A 14,881-nucleotide genomic window follows, 5' to 3' on the forward strand; every position below is an offset into this window, starting at 1 on the left:
TGACAACTTCTAACACCATCTTGGCACTTGCTTCTTAGAGGACCCAAAGTTTCATACATCCAAACAGCTCCTCAACCTGAACATGTGGACTCTTATTCAAAATTGGGCTTGGCCTTCTATTTCAGTATGAGGTTGACTTTTTCAAATCAAGGTAAGTATTCTATAATCACTTCTCTAAACTTCCCATTTCTAGTTCAGACTTTTCTTTTACCCATAATCCAGATGAAACAATACAACCCCCCAAATTTCATGTGCTCCAAGAATAATCTGAATGGCTCCTGATCATGTCTCTTATTAATAACAAGTTCCTGTTAAGGAAAAAGACTGAAAGTTCTAAGACTTTATTGTGATATTAATTCAAACAGATATTGAAATATGGCACTTCATAGCTAGCTGTTCTGCTATACACATAACAGCCTGCCTTTGGTGTTCTGGCCAATGGAATTAGTAAGAAAAGGTACAATAGGAGGAGATAATCCAAACTTTTAAAATAAACTTTAAATAAAACTTAGGTTAGTGCTCGCTTCAGCAGCACATATACTAAAATTAGAACGATTCAGAGAAGATTAGCATGGCCCCTGTGCAAGGATGACATGAAAATTTGAGAAGTGTCCCATATTTTAAAATATTGTATTCTAACACGTATAGATGGAATCTAGAAAAAATGGTACTGCAGAATTTATTCACAGGGCAGCAGTGGAAAAACAGACATAGAGAATAGACTTACGGACATGGGGAGAGGGGAGGAGAGGGTGAGCTGTATGGAGAGTAACATGGACACTTACATCACCACATGTTAAATAGGCAACGGGAATTTGCTGTGTGGCTCAGGAAACTCAAACAGGAGCTCTGAATCAATCTAGAGGGGTGGGGTGGGGAGGGAGATGGGAGGGAGGTTCAACAGGGAGGGGATATATGTATACCTATGGCTGATTCATGTTGAGGTTTGATAGAAAACAACGAAATTCTGTAAAGCAATTATCCTTCAATAAAAAATAAATTAAAAAAAAACTTAGGTTAGATAAGTAAACATACAGAAAATAGATTAATACAATCTTATAACTGCCACTTACATTTAGATTTACGATTTTTCTTAAAGATTTTTTTGACAACCATTTTTAAAGTCTTTATTGAATTTGTTACAATATTGTTCTTTTTGTTTTGGTTTGTTTGGCCCCAAGGCAGGGGATGTTAGCTCCCCAACTAGGGATTGAAACTGTACCCCCCGCGTTGGAAGGGAAGGTCTTAACTGCTGGACCACCAGGGAAGCCCCTCAACCTTAGATTTGTAAGTCGTTTTGTAAATCATTATTGTTTAGTCACTAAGTTGTGTCTTGACTCTTTGCGACCCCCATGGACTGTAGCCCACCAGGCTCCTTCCATCCCTGGGATTCCCCAGGCAAGAAAAGTCATGAGTTTAACCTAGTTTCTGTTTGAATATGTCTGAACACTCTTAGACCATGAATGCTGAAGCAAGTATTTTCCCTATTGAATTAGCTACTGTAACAAAGCTGACTCTCTCCCACCCCAATTTCATTTTGAGGCATTCAACAGAAGGTTACAAGTCTGTGCCAAATAGTACATGACTGAGGTACACCTTACCCCCTGTATACAGGTGAAGGTTAAACCTGAAAAGTCCACACACAAAACCCTGACCCTGGGTATACAAAGCATGCTATAAATGGGCAGTACCATCTGTCATTCCATCATGAACAACCACACCACCAAGGAGCTGCATCTGCTCAGGCATCTCTGCACTTCCCTCAACAACACACATGGCAACCTCTCATTTTCCTTCTTAGAAGAGGCCCATCGTTTCTGTTGATGGAGAGTGGCTTCTCAAAGAATTCAGTCTAAATAACAATGTTTTTTTCTACATAATATATGTCATTTAAATAAATTAGACAATTTTTCTGTACATTTACGGAAATTAAGTGAGGTTTTTAAGAAATGACTCCATGAAAGTTAAGCAAATAAAGAAATAAATTAGCAAATTATCTACTGTGTAGGACACTAAAAGACTTGTTTGAAGAGATTTAAGCACTTTGCCAGTGAAATCACACTTCTGAATGTTTATTTCTTAGTCATTTGAAAATCTTTCTATCATGATATGCTTTACAAAAAAACCATGATTTGATTATCTTATCTTGGGCACATTAATAATAATTTGGGGGAAAATCTCTAGTGGATCATACCATTCATAGTTACATTTGAACTAGAATTAAGTTTTCAATTAATATTATCAGTGACTTAAAATGTAACCAATCAGAAAAACCTGAGGTCAAGTTCACCTCTGTAATATCTGTGGGAAAAGGATTTGCTAGTGTAGTAAAATGCAATGATGTGAACAAGATTTTTCAACTTGTTCTACAAAGTGGGGTCAACTATTTAAATATTTAAATGTAGAAGTATATAAAAGTGATTAGATGATTACAAATTATTCTTTCTTAATAAAGTAGGAATTTTTTAAAAGCATCTTATTATTTTCACAAGCATGAAAGGAATGTACTTTAATAAGAGTACACTGCATGAGAGACTTTCCTGGTGGTTCAGTGGTTGAGAATCTGCCTTGCAATGCAGGGGTTATGGGTTTGATCCCTGGTCAGGGAACTAAGATCCCACATGCCATAGAGCAACTAAGCCCGAGAGCTGCAACTATTGAGCCCAGATGCTCTGTAGTCCACAACCAGAGAGTCCATGTGCCTGCAGTGAAGATCCTAATGACACAATTAAGACACGACACAGTCAAATAAATGAATAAATAAATATTTCTTTAAAAAAGTCCAGTGTATGACTCAGTAAATTCAAGCTGGCTACTATTCCTGAGCTTGAATTATTGAGGCTTTAATATCATTATATCTTAGTTTGATCTTTAGAGAAATTCCGAGACAGAATTGTAAACAATACTCTCAGCCCTTACCATTCAGGTGCCTGGTTATCTGTTAGGTGACAAACCTGGAGAAGGTTGAACAAGTCAGACTACTCTTAAGTATAATGTGCAGCTATGCATTTTGTGATTCAAAATGGCTTGCGAAACAAGCCAAGTTCTAATTTTAAGAACGTCAATTTGACACTTTTGACAGTGCTGAATTCATCAAAATATTTGGGAATGCAGTGGGTGTAAAAGACTAAAGATTTGCATCTTCAGTGGCAAGGCCAAGGATTGGGATTATATTACAACAATGGAACAGTTACTGGGCTGAAAGATAGGATGACGATACAGACTTTGTTTTTTAAAAAAAACAGAGGGGGGAGGGAGTGAAGGAGAAGAGAGAGAGGAAGTTAAAAAAGAACTAAGGAATGAACAAACAGATTTCAATCGATTATCTTTTCGCACTTGGAAAAAAAGGGTTTCAAGCTGTGAAGTCTAAAGAACTGTTAAAATCATGAACCGACAAGTATAATAAGCAATAAAAAAGCCTAAAAAAATACTCATTTAAAAAAGCGACTTCTGTTCTGAACATGTGCTCATCTTTTCCTAAATGATTCCACCCCCATGAATGAAACAGCATTGCTGGGGTCTTTTTTTCATACAAATAGAAAACTCGTGAAAACCCAACTCAGGCATCTTTCATTCAATCATGTAAGTGACTGTTCAGTTTTACAAAACTCTATTCAAACTTGACTTTATCAATTCAATTTTATTCTAAGTATCTATCAGGTTTTTACCCAAGTCTTTTACCTTCAACTGAAATATCCTGAATAGCAAAGCGCAGGATGATGGTCCAGATCATACCCAGCGTCATCTTCACGTTGCCATCAACAATTTCTTTAGGTAAGAAAAAACAACAAAAAAATGAGGTTAAAGATAACATAATCAGCACACAAAGTTCTCCTATGAGTCTGCTGTAAGTTTTGACTCCAGAGCTATTGGAAAATAACATATGGAGAGACCAGTTTCTGTTTTTGTAACTGTCGTAGCATGTCTAGTTATAAATGTGGTGTTCATAACCAAATGTCTCCAGCTTAAATAAATTCTGAGTTAATAATGAGCACAGATCTTGCATATGTAAAGTCACTAAAAACAACCCAGGGAGTTCCCAGGTTTAAAGACTAGACATTCTAAGGTTCTCAATAATCACACACAGAGAACACAGGCTCATCTTTACTCTGATCCTTCTTCTCAAGCTCCCCAGTTAGCAGGCTGTCGGACTCAGCTGCAAAATAAATGAATGGCAGGGCAGTCTCAGCTCTCGCTAGACTCACCAGGACTCCCAATCTCCCACAGATAATGGAGATCCTTCCTATTAGTTCTTATTAAGAGTCACTGGGCTAAGGAAACCATAATTCAAAAAAACACATGTACCCCAATGTTCACTGCAGTACTATTTACAACAGCCAGGACATGGAAGCAACCTAGATGTCCACTGACAGATGAATGGAAAGAAAAGTTGTATAAAGTTCTCTGGTGGCACAGAGAGTAAAGAGTCTGCCTACAACGCGGGAGACCCAGGTTCGATTCCTGGGTCAGGAAAATCCCCTGGAGAAGAAAATGGCAACCCACTCCAGTATTCCTGCCTGGAGAATCCCCATGGACAGAGGAGCCTGGCAGGCTACCTTCTGTGGGGTCGTGAAGAGTTGGACACAACTGAGCAACTTCACATTCACATATTTACAAGGGACTATTACTTGGTCATGAAAAGGAATGAAATTGAGTCAGCTATAGTGATGTGGATGAACCTAAAGTATGGTGTACAGAGTGAAGCAAGTCAGAAAGAGAAAAACAAATATTGTATATTAATGCATATATATGCAATCTGCAAAAATGGTACTAATGAATCTATTTGCAGAGCAGGAACACAGATGCAGATGTAGAGAACAGACTTGTGCACACAGCAGGGGAAGAAGACAGGAGGACAAACTAAGAGAATGGCACTGACATATACACACTACAATGCGTAGAAGACACAGCGAGCGGGAAGAAGCTGCTGGGTAGCACAGGGATCCGCCCGCTGCTCTGTGATGACCTAGAGGTGCGGGATGCGGAGAGTGAGAGGGAGGCGATGCACGTGTACACACAGCTGATTCACACTGCTGCATGGCAGAAACGAACACAACATCGTAAAGCAATTATACTCCAACTTTTTAAAAAACTCGCTGGGCTGCATAAACTCTTTCTCCTTCAGATGATTAGTCTGAAGGAGACAGCAGCATATCTGACTCTATTCGTTTTTCTGCAGAAAGTATAAAGTTTCTCTTTATTATGTGTAATATAGGAAAAATTATTCAAGCTAAAATTACTTTTTAAGAAATGTCACATGTTCTGATTCTTTTCACTGCCGATCACCTTAGTTCTTCCAAAGTCATAATCTTTAGGCTACAATTATTTTTCAAATGGAAATCTTGTCCAGTCCACAGCTGTCATATCTGTCAGCCTTGCCACAATTATTTTAGTTGGGCCTCTTTGATTGCCAATGGAATACAGACACACTCAAAACTCCCCATCTGTAATCTCTGGGATCCAATTTTCTAAAACAATTTACTCTAGGACCATGTTTAGGGTCAGGAAATGCATCTGCCTAGTTCTGAATCTGACACCCTCTAAATCTGAATCTGACACCACCTTCCCAGGTGGCTCAGTGATAAAGAATCTGCCTGACAATGCAGGTGATGCAGATTCAACCCCTGGGGCAGGAAGATCCCCTGGAGAAGGAAATGACAACCCACTCCAGTATTCTTGCCTGGAAAATTCCATGGACAGAGGAACCTGGTGGGCTACAGTTCATGGGGTTGCGAAGAGTCGGACATGACAGAGCACACACACACACGAATGCATAAAGTTCAAACCACATTCACTCCTAAGTTACCACATCCTAGAACAATAAGGTCATTGGGATTACGGCAATATCTTCTTAAAATCTAGACGCTGTGTTCTCAAGATAAATGCCTAAAAAAAGAAGCCATCTTTGTTTCATGTCAATGTTAAAAATAAGTGCTAAATCAGTACAGTAATAAAAGCTTAATATTCGAGGGGCAAGTATCAGCTCTATTTGACTCTATTCTTTTCCAACAACTTTAGAGCCTTGCTTCCTGTTCACGGCACCCAGAGCTTGGCAAAGAGGAGAAGGTGGGAGGGAACAGAGAGAGAAGAAGGCAACCAGCTGCAGGCCCACAGCCCTGTGGGGAGGTCGGTGCACTTTCCCATCACACCCCATTTACCTTCTGCCCCGATGGACACCAGCTTCACGCCTTTGCTGGCTATGTAATCCAAGGCTTTGTTGACATTAGCGATTTTGTGGAATCGCATTTTTCCTCGGTCAGGTTTGGGCAGCCTTTCCCCTGTCGGGTGAAGAAAGAATAGTGTAGACACAGAGAAAAGAGCCCCCTTGATGCAGAATCAAGATGACAAAATTCAGACTACACACCCTCCTTAAACAAAAATCGTTATCTGACTGTTCCTCGTGTGTCTCCAGTTTCTGTAAATCACAATACTTTCAAGATGAAATGCACCAGAGCAGAGGCTGTGCTATGAACTCCATATGCTTTTCAGACCTGCTGGGAGAGCCTTGTTTGGTCTATGAGCCAATGTTTAAATAAGTAAGAAAGAAGCCGGCTGGGGCCCCCGCAGCAACTGGAGTAGCTGACCAGCTATGAGAAGTCAGGGAGCCTCATTCAAATTGCAGGGCTCATCTCAGACATGGGAATATGAGGATACCCAGATCAGGGCAGCCCTGCCTTCATCCATTCTCCAGTCCAATGTCTAAACCAGCTAGCTGACATTCAGGGCAAGGTGTAACCCCTCAGAGACTCTGACTCGGTTTGCAGAGTTAAGTCAATGTATACACTGGCTTTTGGCGTGAAAGACAATTTCTGGAATACACACTAGCTGGACTAGACCTGGATGGGGCAGCCTGGCGAGGAGTTATATAAATGTCATCTTCTCTTCTCTCATTCTGTTTCGAGGTGGGTGGCAGAAACATTATTTTAATAAGTCCGTTTTAAACAGAATTCGCTCCTCTTTTAGAAGAGAAAAATAACTCCAGACAGATTGCTCTTTGGAAAGTTTTCTTTGCCAATAATACCATGTTCTTGCCCAGTCAGGTTCAAAGGGAGCTTTTTAAAAAAAAAAAAAAAAAAACAGATGCATACATATCTACTGCTCAGACAAACTGGGTATAACACCTATGAAGAACGTTTAAGACTCACCTGAGATGACTTCCAAAAGCAGCATGAGCTTAAGGCCATTCCGGAAATCTTCCTCGATGTTCTCGATCTGAGTGCCAGCTTTCCTGAGGTGGGAGTTACACCAGGCGGTGAAGGTCTGCAACCAGAAGCAAACAGCGCTCAGTGCAGCTCTGTCCACACTCAGCGCCCCTGTGTGGGCCACACCCAACCTCTTACCCTTCTGGGACACAGGGGGCTGGGCCATCTCGGAATTGGATAGAAAGAACGATCTGCAGCCCAAAGATAACATACAAGTAACATTTCCTCTTTAGAAACAGAGAAAAGGAAGTCATTTATTTGGTCTAACCACTTGAGAAGTTTTTGTTCACTTGAAACACGTACTACTTTTGGAATTAACATATACACACTACTATATGTAAAATGGATAACCTACAAGGACCTAATGTATAGCACAGGGAACTATAGTCAACATTTTGTAATAACCTATAATGCAAAAGAATCTGAAAAAGAATATATATCTATACACACACACACACACATATATATACATACATACACACATATATCCTCCTCAAAGCACTGCATGAAGGAATCCTGCCATGCCTACTCACTTCAGCTGTGTCTGACTCTTTGCAACCCCATGGACTGTAGCCCATCAGGTTCCTCTGTCCATGGGATTTTCCAGGCAAGAATACTGGAGTGGGTTGCCATTTCCTCCTCCAGGAGATCTTCCCCACTTAAGGATCAAACCTGCATCTCCTCTGTCTCCTTCACTGCAGGCAGATTCTTTACAGCTGAGCCATTAGGGAAGTTTGTATATATATATATATATATATATATATATATATATATATATATATATATATACACGGTTCAGTTCAGTCACTCAGTCGTGTCCAACTCTTTGCAACCCCATGAATCACAGCACGCCAGGCCTCCCTGTCCATCACCAACTCCCGGAGTGTACCCAAACCCATGCCCATCAAGTCTGTGATGCCATTCAACCAATCTCATCCTCTGTCGCCCCCTCCTCCTCCCGCCCCCAATCCCTCCCAGCATCAGGGTCTTTTCCAATGAGTCAGCTCTTCGCATCAGGTGGCCAAAGTATTGGAGTTTCAGCTTCAGCATCAGTCCTTCCAATGAACACCCAGGACTGATCTCCTTTAGGATGGACTGGTTGGATCTCCTTGCAGTCCAAGGGACTCTCAAGAGTCTTCTCCAACACCACAGTTCAAAAGCATCAATTCTTCAGCGCTCAGTTTTCTTCACAGTCCAACTCTCACATCCATACATGACCACTGGAAAAACCATAGCCTTGACTAAGTGGACCTTTGTTGGCAAAGTAATGTCTCTGCTTTTCAATATGCTGTCTAGGTTGGTCATAACTTTCCTTCCAAGGAGTAAGCATCTTTTAATTTCATGGCTGCAATCACCATCTGCAGTGATCTAGGAGCCCAGAAAAATAAAGTCTGACACTGTTTCCACTGTCTCCACATCTACTTCCCATGAGGTGATGGGACCAGATGCCATGATCTTAGTTTTCTGAATGTTAAGCTTTAAGCCAACTTTGTCACTCTCCTCTTTCACTTTCATCAAGAGGCTTTATAGTTCCTCTTCACTTTCTGCCATAAGGGTGGTGTCATCTGCATATTTGATGTTATTGATATTTCTCCCGACAATCTTGATTCCAGCTTGTGCTTCTTCCAGCCTAGTGTTTCTCATGATGCATTCCGCATATAAGTTAAATAAACAGGGTGACAATATACAGCCTTGACATACTCCTTTTCCTATTTGGAACCAGTCTGTTGTTCCATGTCCAGTTCTAACTGTTGCTTCCTGACCTGCATACAGGTTTCTCAAGAGGCAGGTCAGGTGGTCTGGTATTCCCATCTCTTTCAGAATTTTCCACAGTTTTCACAAAGTTTCCACAAAACTTTGTGATCCACAAAGTCAAAGGCTTTGGCATAGTCAATAAGGCAGAAATAGATGTTTTTCGGGAACATTCTTGCTTTTTTGATGATCCAGCGGATGTTGGCAATTTGATCTCTGGTTCCTCTGCCTTTTCTAAAACCAGCTTGAACATCTGGAAGTTCACGGTTCACATATTGCTGAAGCCTGGCTTCGAGAATTTTGAGCATTACTTTACTAGTGTGTGAGATGAGTGCAATTGTGTGGTAATTTGAGCATTCTTTGACATTGCCTTTCTTTGGGATTGGAATGAAAACTGACCTTTACACACACATATATATATGCATATATATATATATATATATGTATACACACATATACATATAGACACATATGTATACACACATATACATACACAAACACATACATATACATATATACACACACATATATACATATATACACACACATATATACACATATATATGTATATATACACACAAACATACATATACATATACACACACATATGTGTGTATATACACATACATATACATATACACACAGCACATATATATGTATATATACACACACAAACACATACATATACATATACACACACATATATGTGTATATACACACATACATATATACACACACATACATATACACACATATACATATACACACATACATATATATACACACACACATATACATATATACAGACACACACACGTATACCTATATATACACAGACATGTATATACATAGATATACACACACACATATATACATATATATACACATACATATAAAACTGAATCTCTGTGCTGTATACTGCTAGTAAATCAATGATACGTCAATAAAAAAATAATAAAAATTTGTTAAAAGGTACTGTGTTTTACACTGATGCCCTTGCCTTCTGAAAACCTCTTACTCTGTAAGAAAGACAGATTAAATTAGGATGTGTGTACAAGAAAAATCCATGTGCTTACAGAAGAGATGAATAAATAATCCTTACAGAATGTTCAAAATGTCATACTTTAGAGCAGAAGGTGGGAGGCAGTGTGTAGTAGGAAGGGGAAGAAAAGAGGGACTCGTAACCACTAATTATCTACAACCAGTTTATCCTGGATGAACAACAGTTTTAAGCTAGTAACAATCAATTAAACAAATCCGCAATACAGTCAATCATTACTACTAATAATAACAGCAAGAGTAATAATAGTGACCTCCTACTGGCATATTCCAGCCCCTGGGTTAGACCCCAGATTTCAAAGACAATTCGAGCTCTGCCCTAGAAAGGTTCAGATTCCAGTCAAGTTAAGAAATAACTAGAGCAAATTAAGCAGAAATATGAATGATATACTAAGGGGTATCTGAAATCATTCTGTTTATTTTTCAAGCTTCTTTTAACTTGGCTTCCACTTGTGCACTATTTCCTGCCAAAACCAGATTAGAAACGCTTCTGGCAGCTGCTGGCTAAGAATGCAAACTGTCCCCTTGTCACACAACAGCTGCTAGGCTCAAGAGCAAAGTGCCCGGCACAGTACACTGGAGGGGGACACACCAGTAGGGTTTGTGCTACAGATAAGAAAACAAACCGCTCAGAAATAGACTTTTTCCAAGTTAGAGTACAAAAAGACAGCGTTTCCATTAACATGATTTTCCTGGCTAACAAAAAGGATTTTCAAACTTGACGAATAGTTATTTCAAGAAATATGTGAAAGGAATTCACAGCAGCATAGACAGACTTAGAGATATTCATACCGAGTGAAGCAAGTCAGAAAGAGAAAGACAAATACCTTCCGATATCGCTTATATGTGGAATCTAAAATATGACACAAATGAACTTATCTGCAAAACAGAAACAGACTCACCAACACAGAGACCAGATCTGTTTTTGCCAAGGGGGAGGGGGTCAGGGGTCAGAGGAGAGATGGACTGGAAGGTTAGATAGTAGATGCAAACCATTATATATAGAATGAATAAACAAGAAGGTCCTAACTGTACATAGCACAGGGAACTATATTCAATATCCTGTGATTAATCACAGTGAAAAGGAACATGAAAAGAATGAATATATATGTATAACTGAATCACTCTCCTGTACATAAGAAATTAACACAACATTGCAAATCAACTGTACTTCAATAAAATAAATTTTTAAAAAGAAATATGTGATGGCATTAAATTTTAGGGTAAAAAGAAAATGTGGGTATTTTCTTAGATTTACAATAATAAATGTTGCTGTGAGAGCCTGAACTAATAATTGTTTCTCCCAATACACAACTAAACTTTATTCTGGTCTAAAAGGAGAGATACCCTAAGTCATATACTCTAGATCTGCACCTAATCAATATGGTAGCCACTGACACACTTGGCTATTTAAATATAATTAATTAAAATTAAAGGAAATTAAAATTCTAGTCCCCCAGCTGTACAAGCCACCTTTCAAGTGCTCAAAAGCCACACAGGACGAGTGGCTGCTATGTTGGATGGTGTAGACATGGAACATGAAAGTTCTACTGTGCAGTCCAAGTCTAGATAATCATGTTTCTGTTCTGAAACTAAGATGATTAACAAGAGTCTATTATTACCTATCTACTATTTCAAGAATCTATTATTCAAAAATCAAGGGACAAAAAGGTATAAAGGAGAAAGTTTCCCTCTCCACTCCTGTTCTCAGTCGCCCAGTTTCCTTCCCCAGAGGGAACAACAAACAGATTTAGTTTCTTGCATTTCTCTTCAACAACATTCTACACATGTGTAATCATAGACACATACATCATTTTCTCTATCCCTTTAACATAAATCATAATAAACACATTGTTCTGCACCTGGATTTTTAATTTATGGCTGATTCATGTCAATGTATGGCAAAAACCACTACAACATTGTAAAATAATTAGTCTCCAATTAAAATAAATTTTAAAAATAAACATTTAGCAATTGCTTTAATCAAAAAAAAAAAAAAGAAAGAAAGAAAGAAAGAATAGACACTGAGGAAATACACACCGAGGGTGGGCATACACACTGAGGAAACCAGATCTGAAAGAGACACGTGCACCCCAATGTTCATCGCAGCACTGTTTATAATAGCCAGGACATGGAAGCAACCTAGATGCCCATCAGCAGACGAATGGATAAGGAAGCTGTGGTACATATACACCATGGAATATTACTCAGCCACTAAAAAGAATGCATTTGAATCAGTTCTAATGAGATGGATGAAACTGGAGCCCATTATACAGAGTGAAGTAAGCCAGAAAGGTAAAGACCAATACAGTATACTAATGCATATATATGGAATTCAGAAAGATGGTAATGATAACACAATATGCAATACAGAAAAAGAGACACAGATGTACAGAACAGACTTTTGGACTCTGTGGGAGTAGGCGAGGGTGGGATGTTTCGAGAGAATAGCATGTATATTATCTATAGTGAAACAGATCACCAGCCCAGGTTGGATGCATGAGACAAGTGTTCAGGCCTGGTGCACTGAGAAGACCCAGAGGAATCGGGTGGAAAGGGAGGTGGGAGGGTGCATCGGGATGGGGAATACATGTAAATCCATGGCTGATTCATGTCAATGTATGACAAAAACCACTACAATATTGTAAAGTAATTAGCCTCCAACTAATAAAAATAAATGAAAAAGAAAATAAACCATATGACAATCTCAAAAAAAAAAAGAAAGAAAAATATAACCTAGGGATCATTCAATATCAACAAAGAGCACTCCTTTTTATTGCTGCATAGTATTCCACTGCTGTGACATACCATCCTTTCTGAACTAGTTCCTTCGATGAACATTTTAGGTTGCTTCCAGATAACCAAGTTCATATAGTTAAAAAACTTCCCAGGCCCCATTTTCAGCAAGCAAAACTACTTTAAAAGTAGTTTTTCAGTTTGTTTTTTCTGACAATACTGAGCTAACCATATTCCTAATCTTTTGGGAAAGGCACAAGAGAATATAGCAGGTTGTGATTTTTTTTAATGGAATTGATAGAGAAAAAAATTAAAAGCTCAACTCAGAAAACTCAGCTCAAAGAAAATCTTTACTGAGTTGTCTTTATCTAGATTCTACTTTAAAATGTGCAAATATAGCTGGTGTAAATTTCCTTACTTTGTTACTATGTTATTTAAGCCCCTTCATAATACAAGTATCAGAAGCACTTCTGGATAGAACCCCAAGTCTGTTCATGAAATAAGTGCAGTTCCTGACCCCCCACCGTGGAACACTGTGAACGTCTGTTGGATACCACCTTTTTATAGCCATGCATACATACAATGAAGGTAATTTACCATAGATAATTATTCAGTTGTGCAAAGCCAGAGAATGAATTGAATCTACAAGGTCAATTTAGTCAGTTAAGTGTAATGAAGTTTCACTTTCTTTAATGAGTATTCCGAAGGGCCAATAAAGGTGGTGACTAACTAACTTCAATGCAAAAGAGGACCCCAATGGCTTTGTGATAATAGCTTGCAAAGAGGCCAGTGCATTCTGAAAAGGAATTTTAAGCTTTATTAGACTGTTTAATTTTCACTCTATTTACAGTTTTCATTACCGTGGCCCACAGAGACCATTTCCATCCCTGCCCCATTGTCCCCTGCTTCCGTAAAAAGCTGCAAATCATGGAGGAGATAAAAATGAAAGCCACCACAGCGGCAACAAAATCCCACACATTGCACCTAAAAGGCGTCTTCGTGGATTTTCTTGTTGCTTGATGGCAACGCGCAACTTTAAGGTCCCTGCAAACTAAACCCTGGAGAACTGAAATGGAACCAAGGTATGTCCATGTGGTTGTGAAAGGAGGCTCCTTGGTTCAAACCAGATTACCAAGGCAGGTGTCCTTTCTTAAAAGGAATGGTGTTCTACGAACCACACACAGTCCCTCAAGGAAAGAGATCAATGCCCCCAGCCTAGAGTCCATCTCAGACGCTGCCTCGTCACTTTAAGGCTCTCTAACCTCCTCCCTTGCCTCCAACTCCAACCTCCCTCTACCTCTCTCCTAGAAAACAGCTTCCTCTCTGCTCCTGTTCACCTAGTGATAAACACATATACTTTTTTTTTTTAACTTGGCTGTCAGGTTTTAGTTGTGGTTCCAGGATCTTTTGTTGCAGCACATCAGCTCTCGAGTTGGGGCTCTCGGGCTTAATTGCTCCATAAGCATGTGGGATCTTCCCAAACCAAGGACGGAACCCATGTCCCCTACATTGGCAGTTGGATTCTTAACCATGGGACCACCAGGGAAGTCTCTATAGATCCTTTCTGCATCTTAAAATTAGGCACATTAAAACAATCTTTCTGAGCCACACTAAGAGAACCAAGATGGGAAAACACATAACCATCTACCCACAGAGAGAAAAGGCTGACGTTCCTAGTCCTTCTCACCCTCCTAAGGTGCTCTCGACAAAGCTAAGAGAATGATGGACCTTAGAGATGATCATACTAACTGAAGTAAGTCAGAGAAAAACAAGTATCATATGATATTGCTTATGTAGAATATATGTAGAATTTTTTTAAAACAGGGAATACAAACGAATTTATATACAAAACAGAAACAGACTCACAGACATAGAAAACAAACTTACGGTTCCCAAAGGGGAAAGGGGGAGGGTAAATGAGGATTTTGGAATTCACAGATACACCCTGCTATGTATAAAATAGATAACCAACAAGGACCTCCTCTATGGCACAGGAAACTACACTCGATATTTTGCAATAACCTATAAGGGAAAATAACCATTTGGTGTGATGGAATTCCAGTTGAGCTATTTCATATCCTGAAAGATGATGCTGTGTAAGTGCTGCACTCAATATGCCAGCAAATTTGGAG

General features: G+C 39.2%; 1 protein-coding gene and 1 non-coding gene across 2 annotated transcripts in view; one reads left to right on the forward strand and one right to left on the reverse strand.

Moving 5' to 3' along the window:
* The window catches only part of ACTN2 (actinin alpha 2), a 78,039-nt gene that overhangs the window by 37,458 nt on the left and 25,700 nt on the right, over window positions 1-14,881 (reverse strand). The window contains exons 2-4 of the mRNA XM_065922244.1: window positions 7,146-7,260; window positions 6,159-6,278; window positions 3,682-3,768 (exon numbers count right to left, since the gene is read on the reverse strand). Coding sequence (XP_065778316.1) covers window positions 3,682-3,768; window positions 6,159-6,278; window positions 7,146-7,260 — 322 coding nt within the window. The remainder of the gene's footprint in view (window positions 1-3,681; window positions 3,769-6,158; window positions 6,279-7,145; window positions 7,261-14,881) is intronic.
* LOC136162054 (U6 spliceosomal RNA) lies at window positions 517-623 on the forward strand. The gene has a single exon (XR_010661905.1). It is a non-coding gene; the product is annotated as a U6 spliceosomal RNA (small nuclear RNA).

The sequence above is a fragment of the Muntiacus reevesi genome, chromosome 2 (genome assembly GCF_963930625.1).
Source record: "Muntiacus reevesi chromosome 2, mMunRee1.1, whole genome shotgun sequence".
Taxonomy (NCBI): domain Eukaryota; kingdom Metazoa; phylum Chordata; class Mammalia; order Artiodactyla; family Cervidae; genus Muntiacus; species Muntiacus reevesi.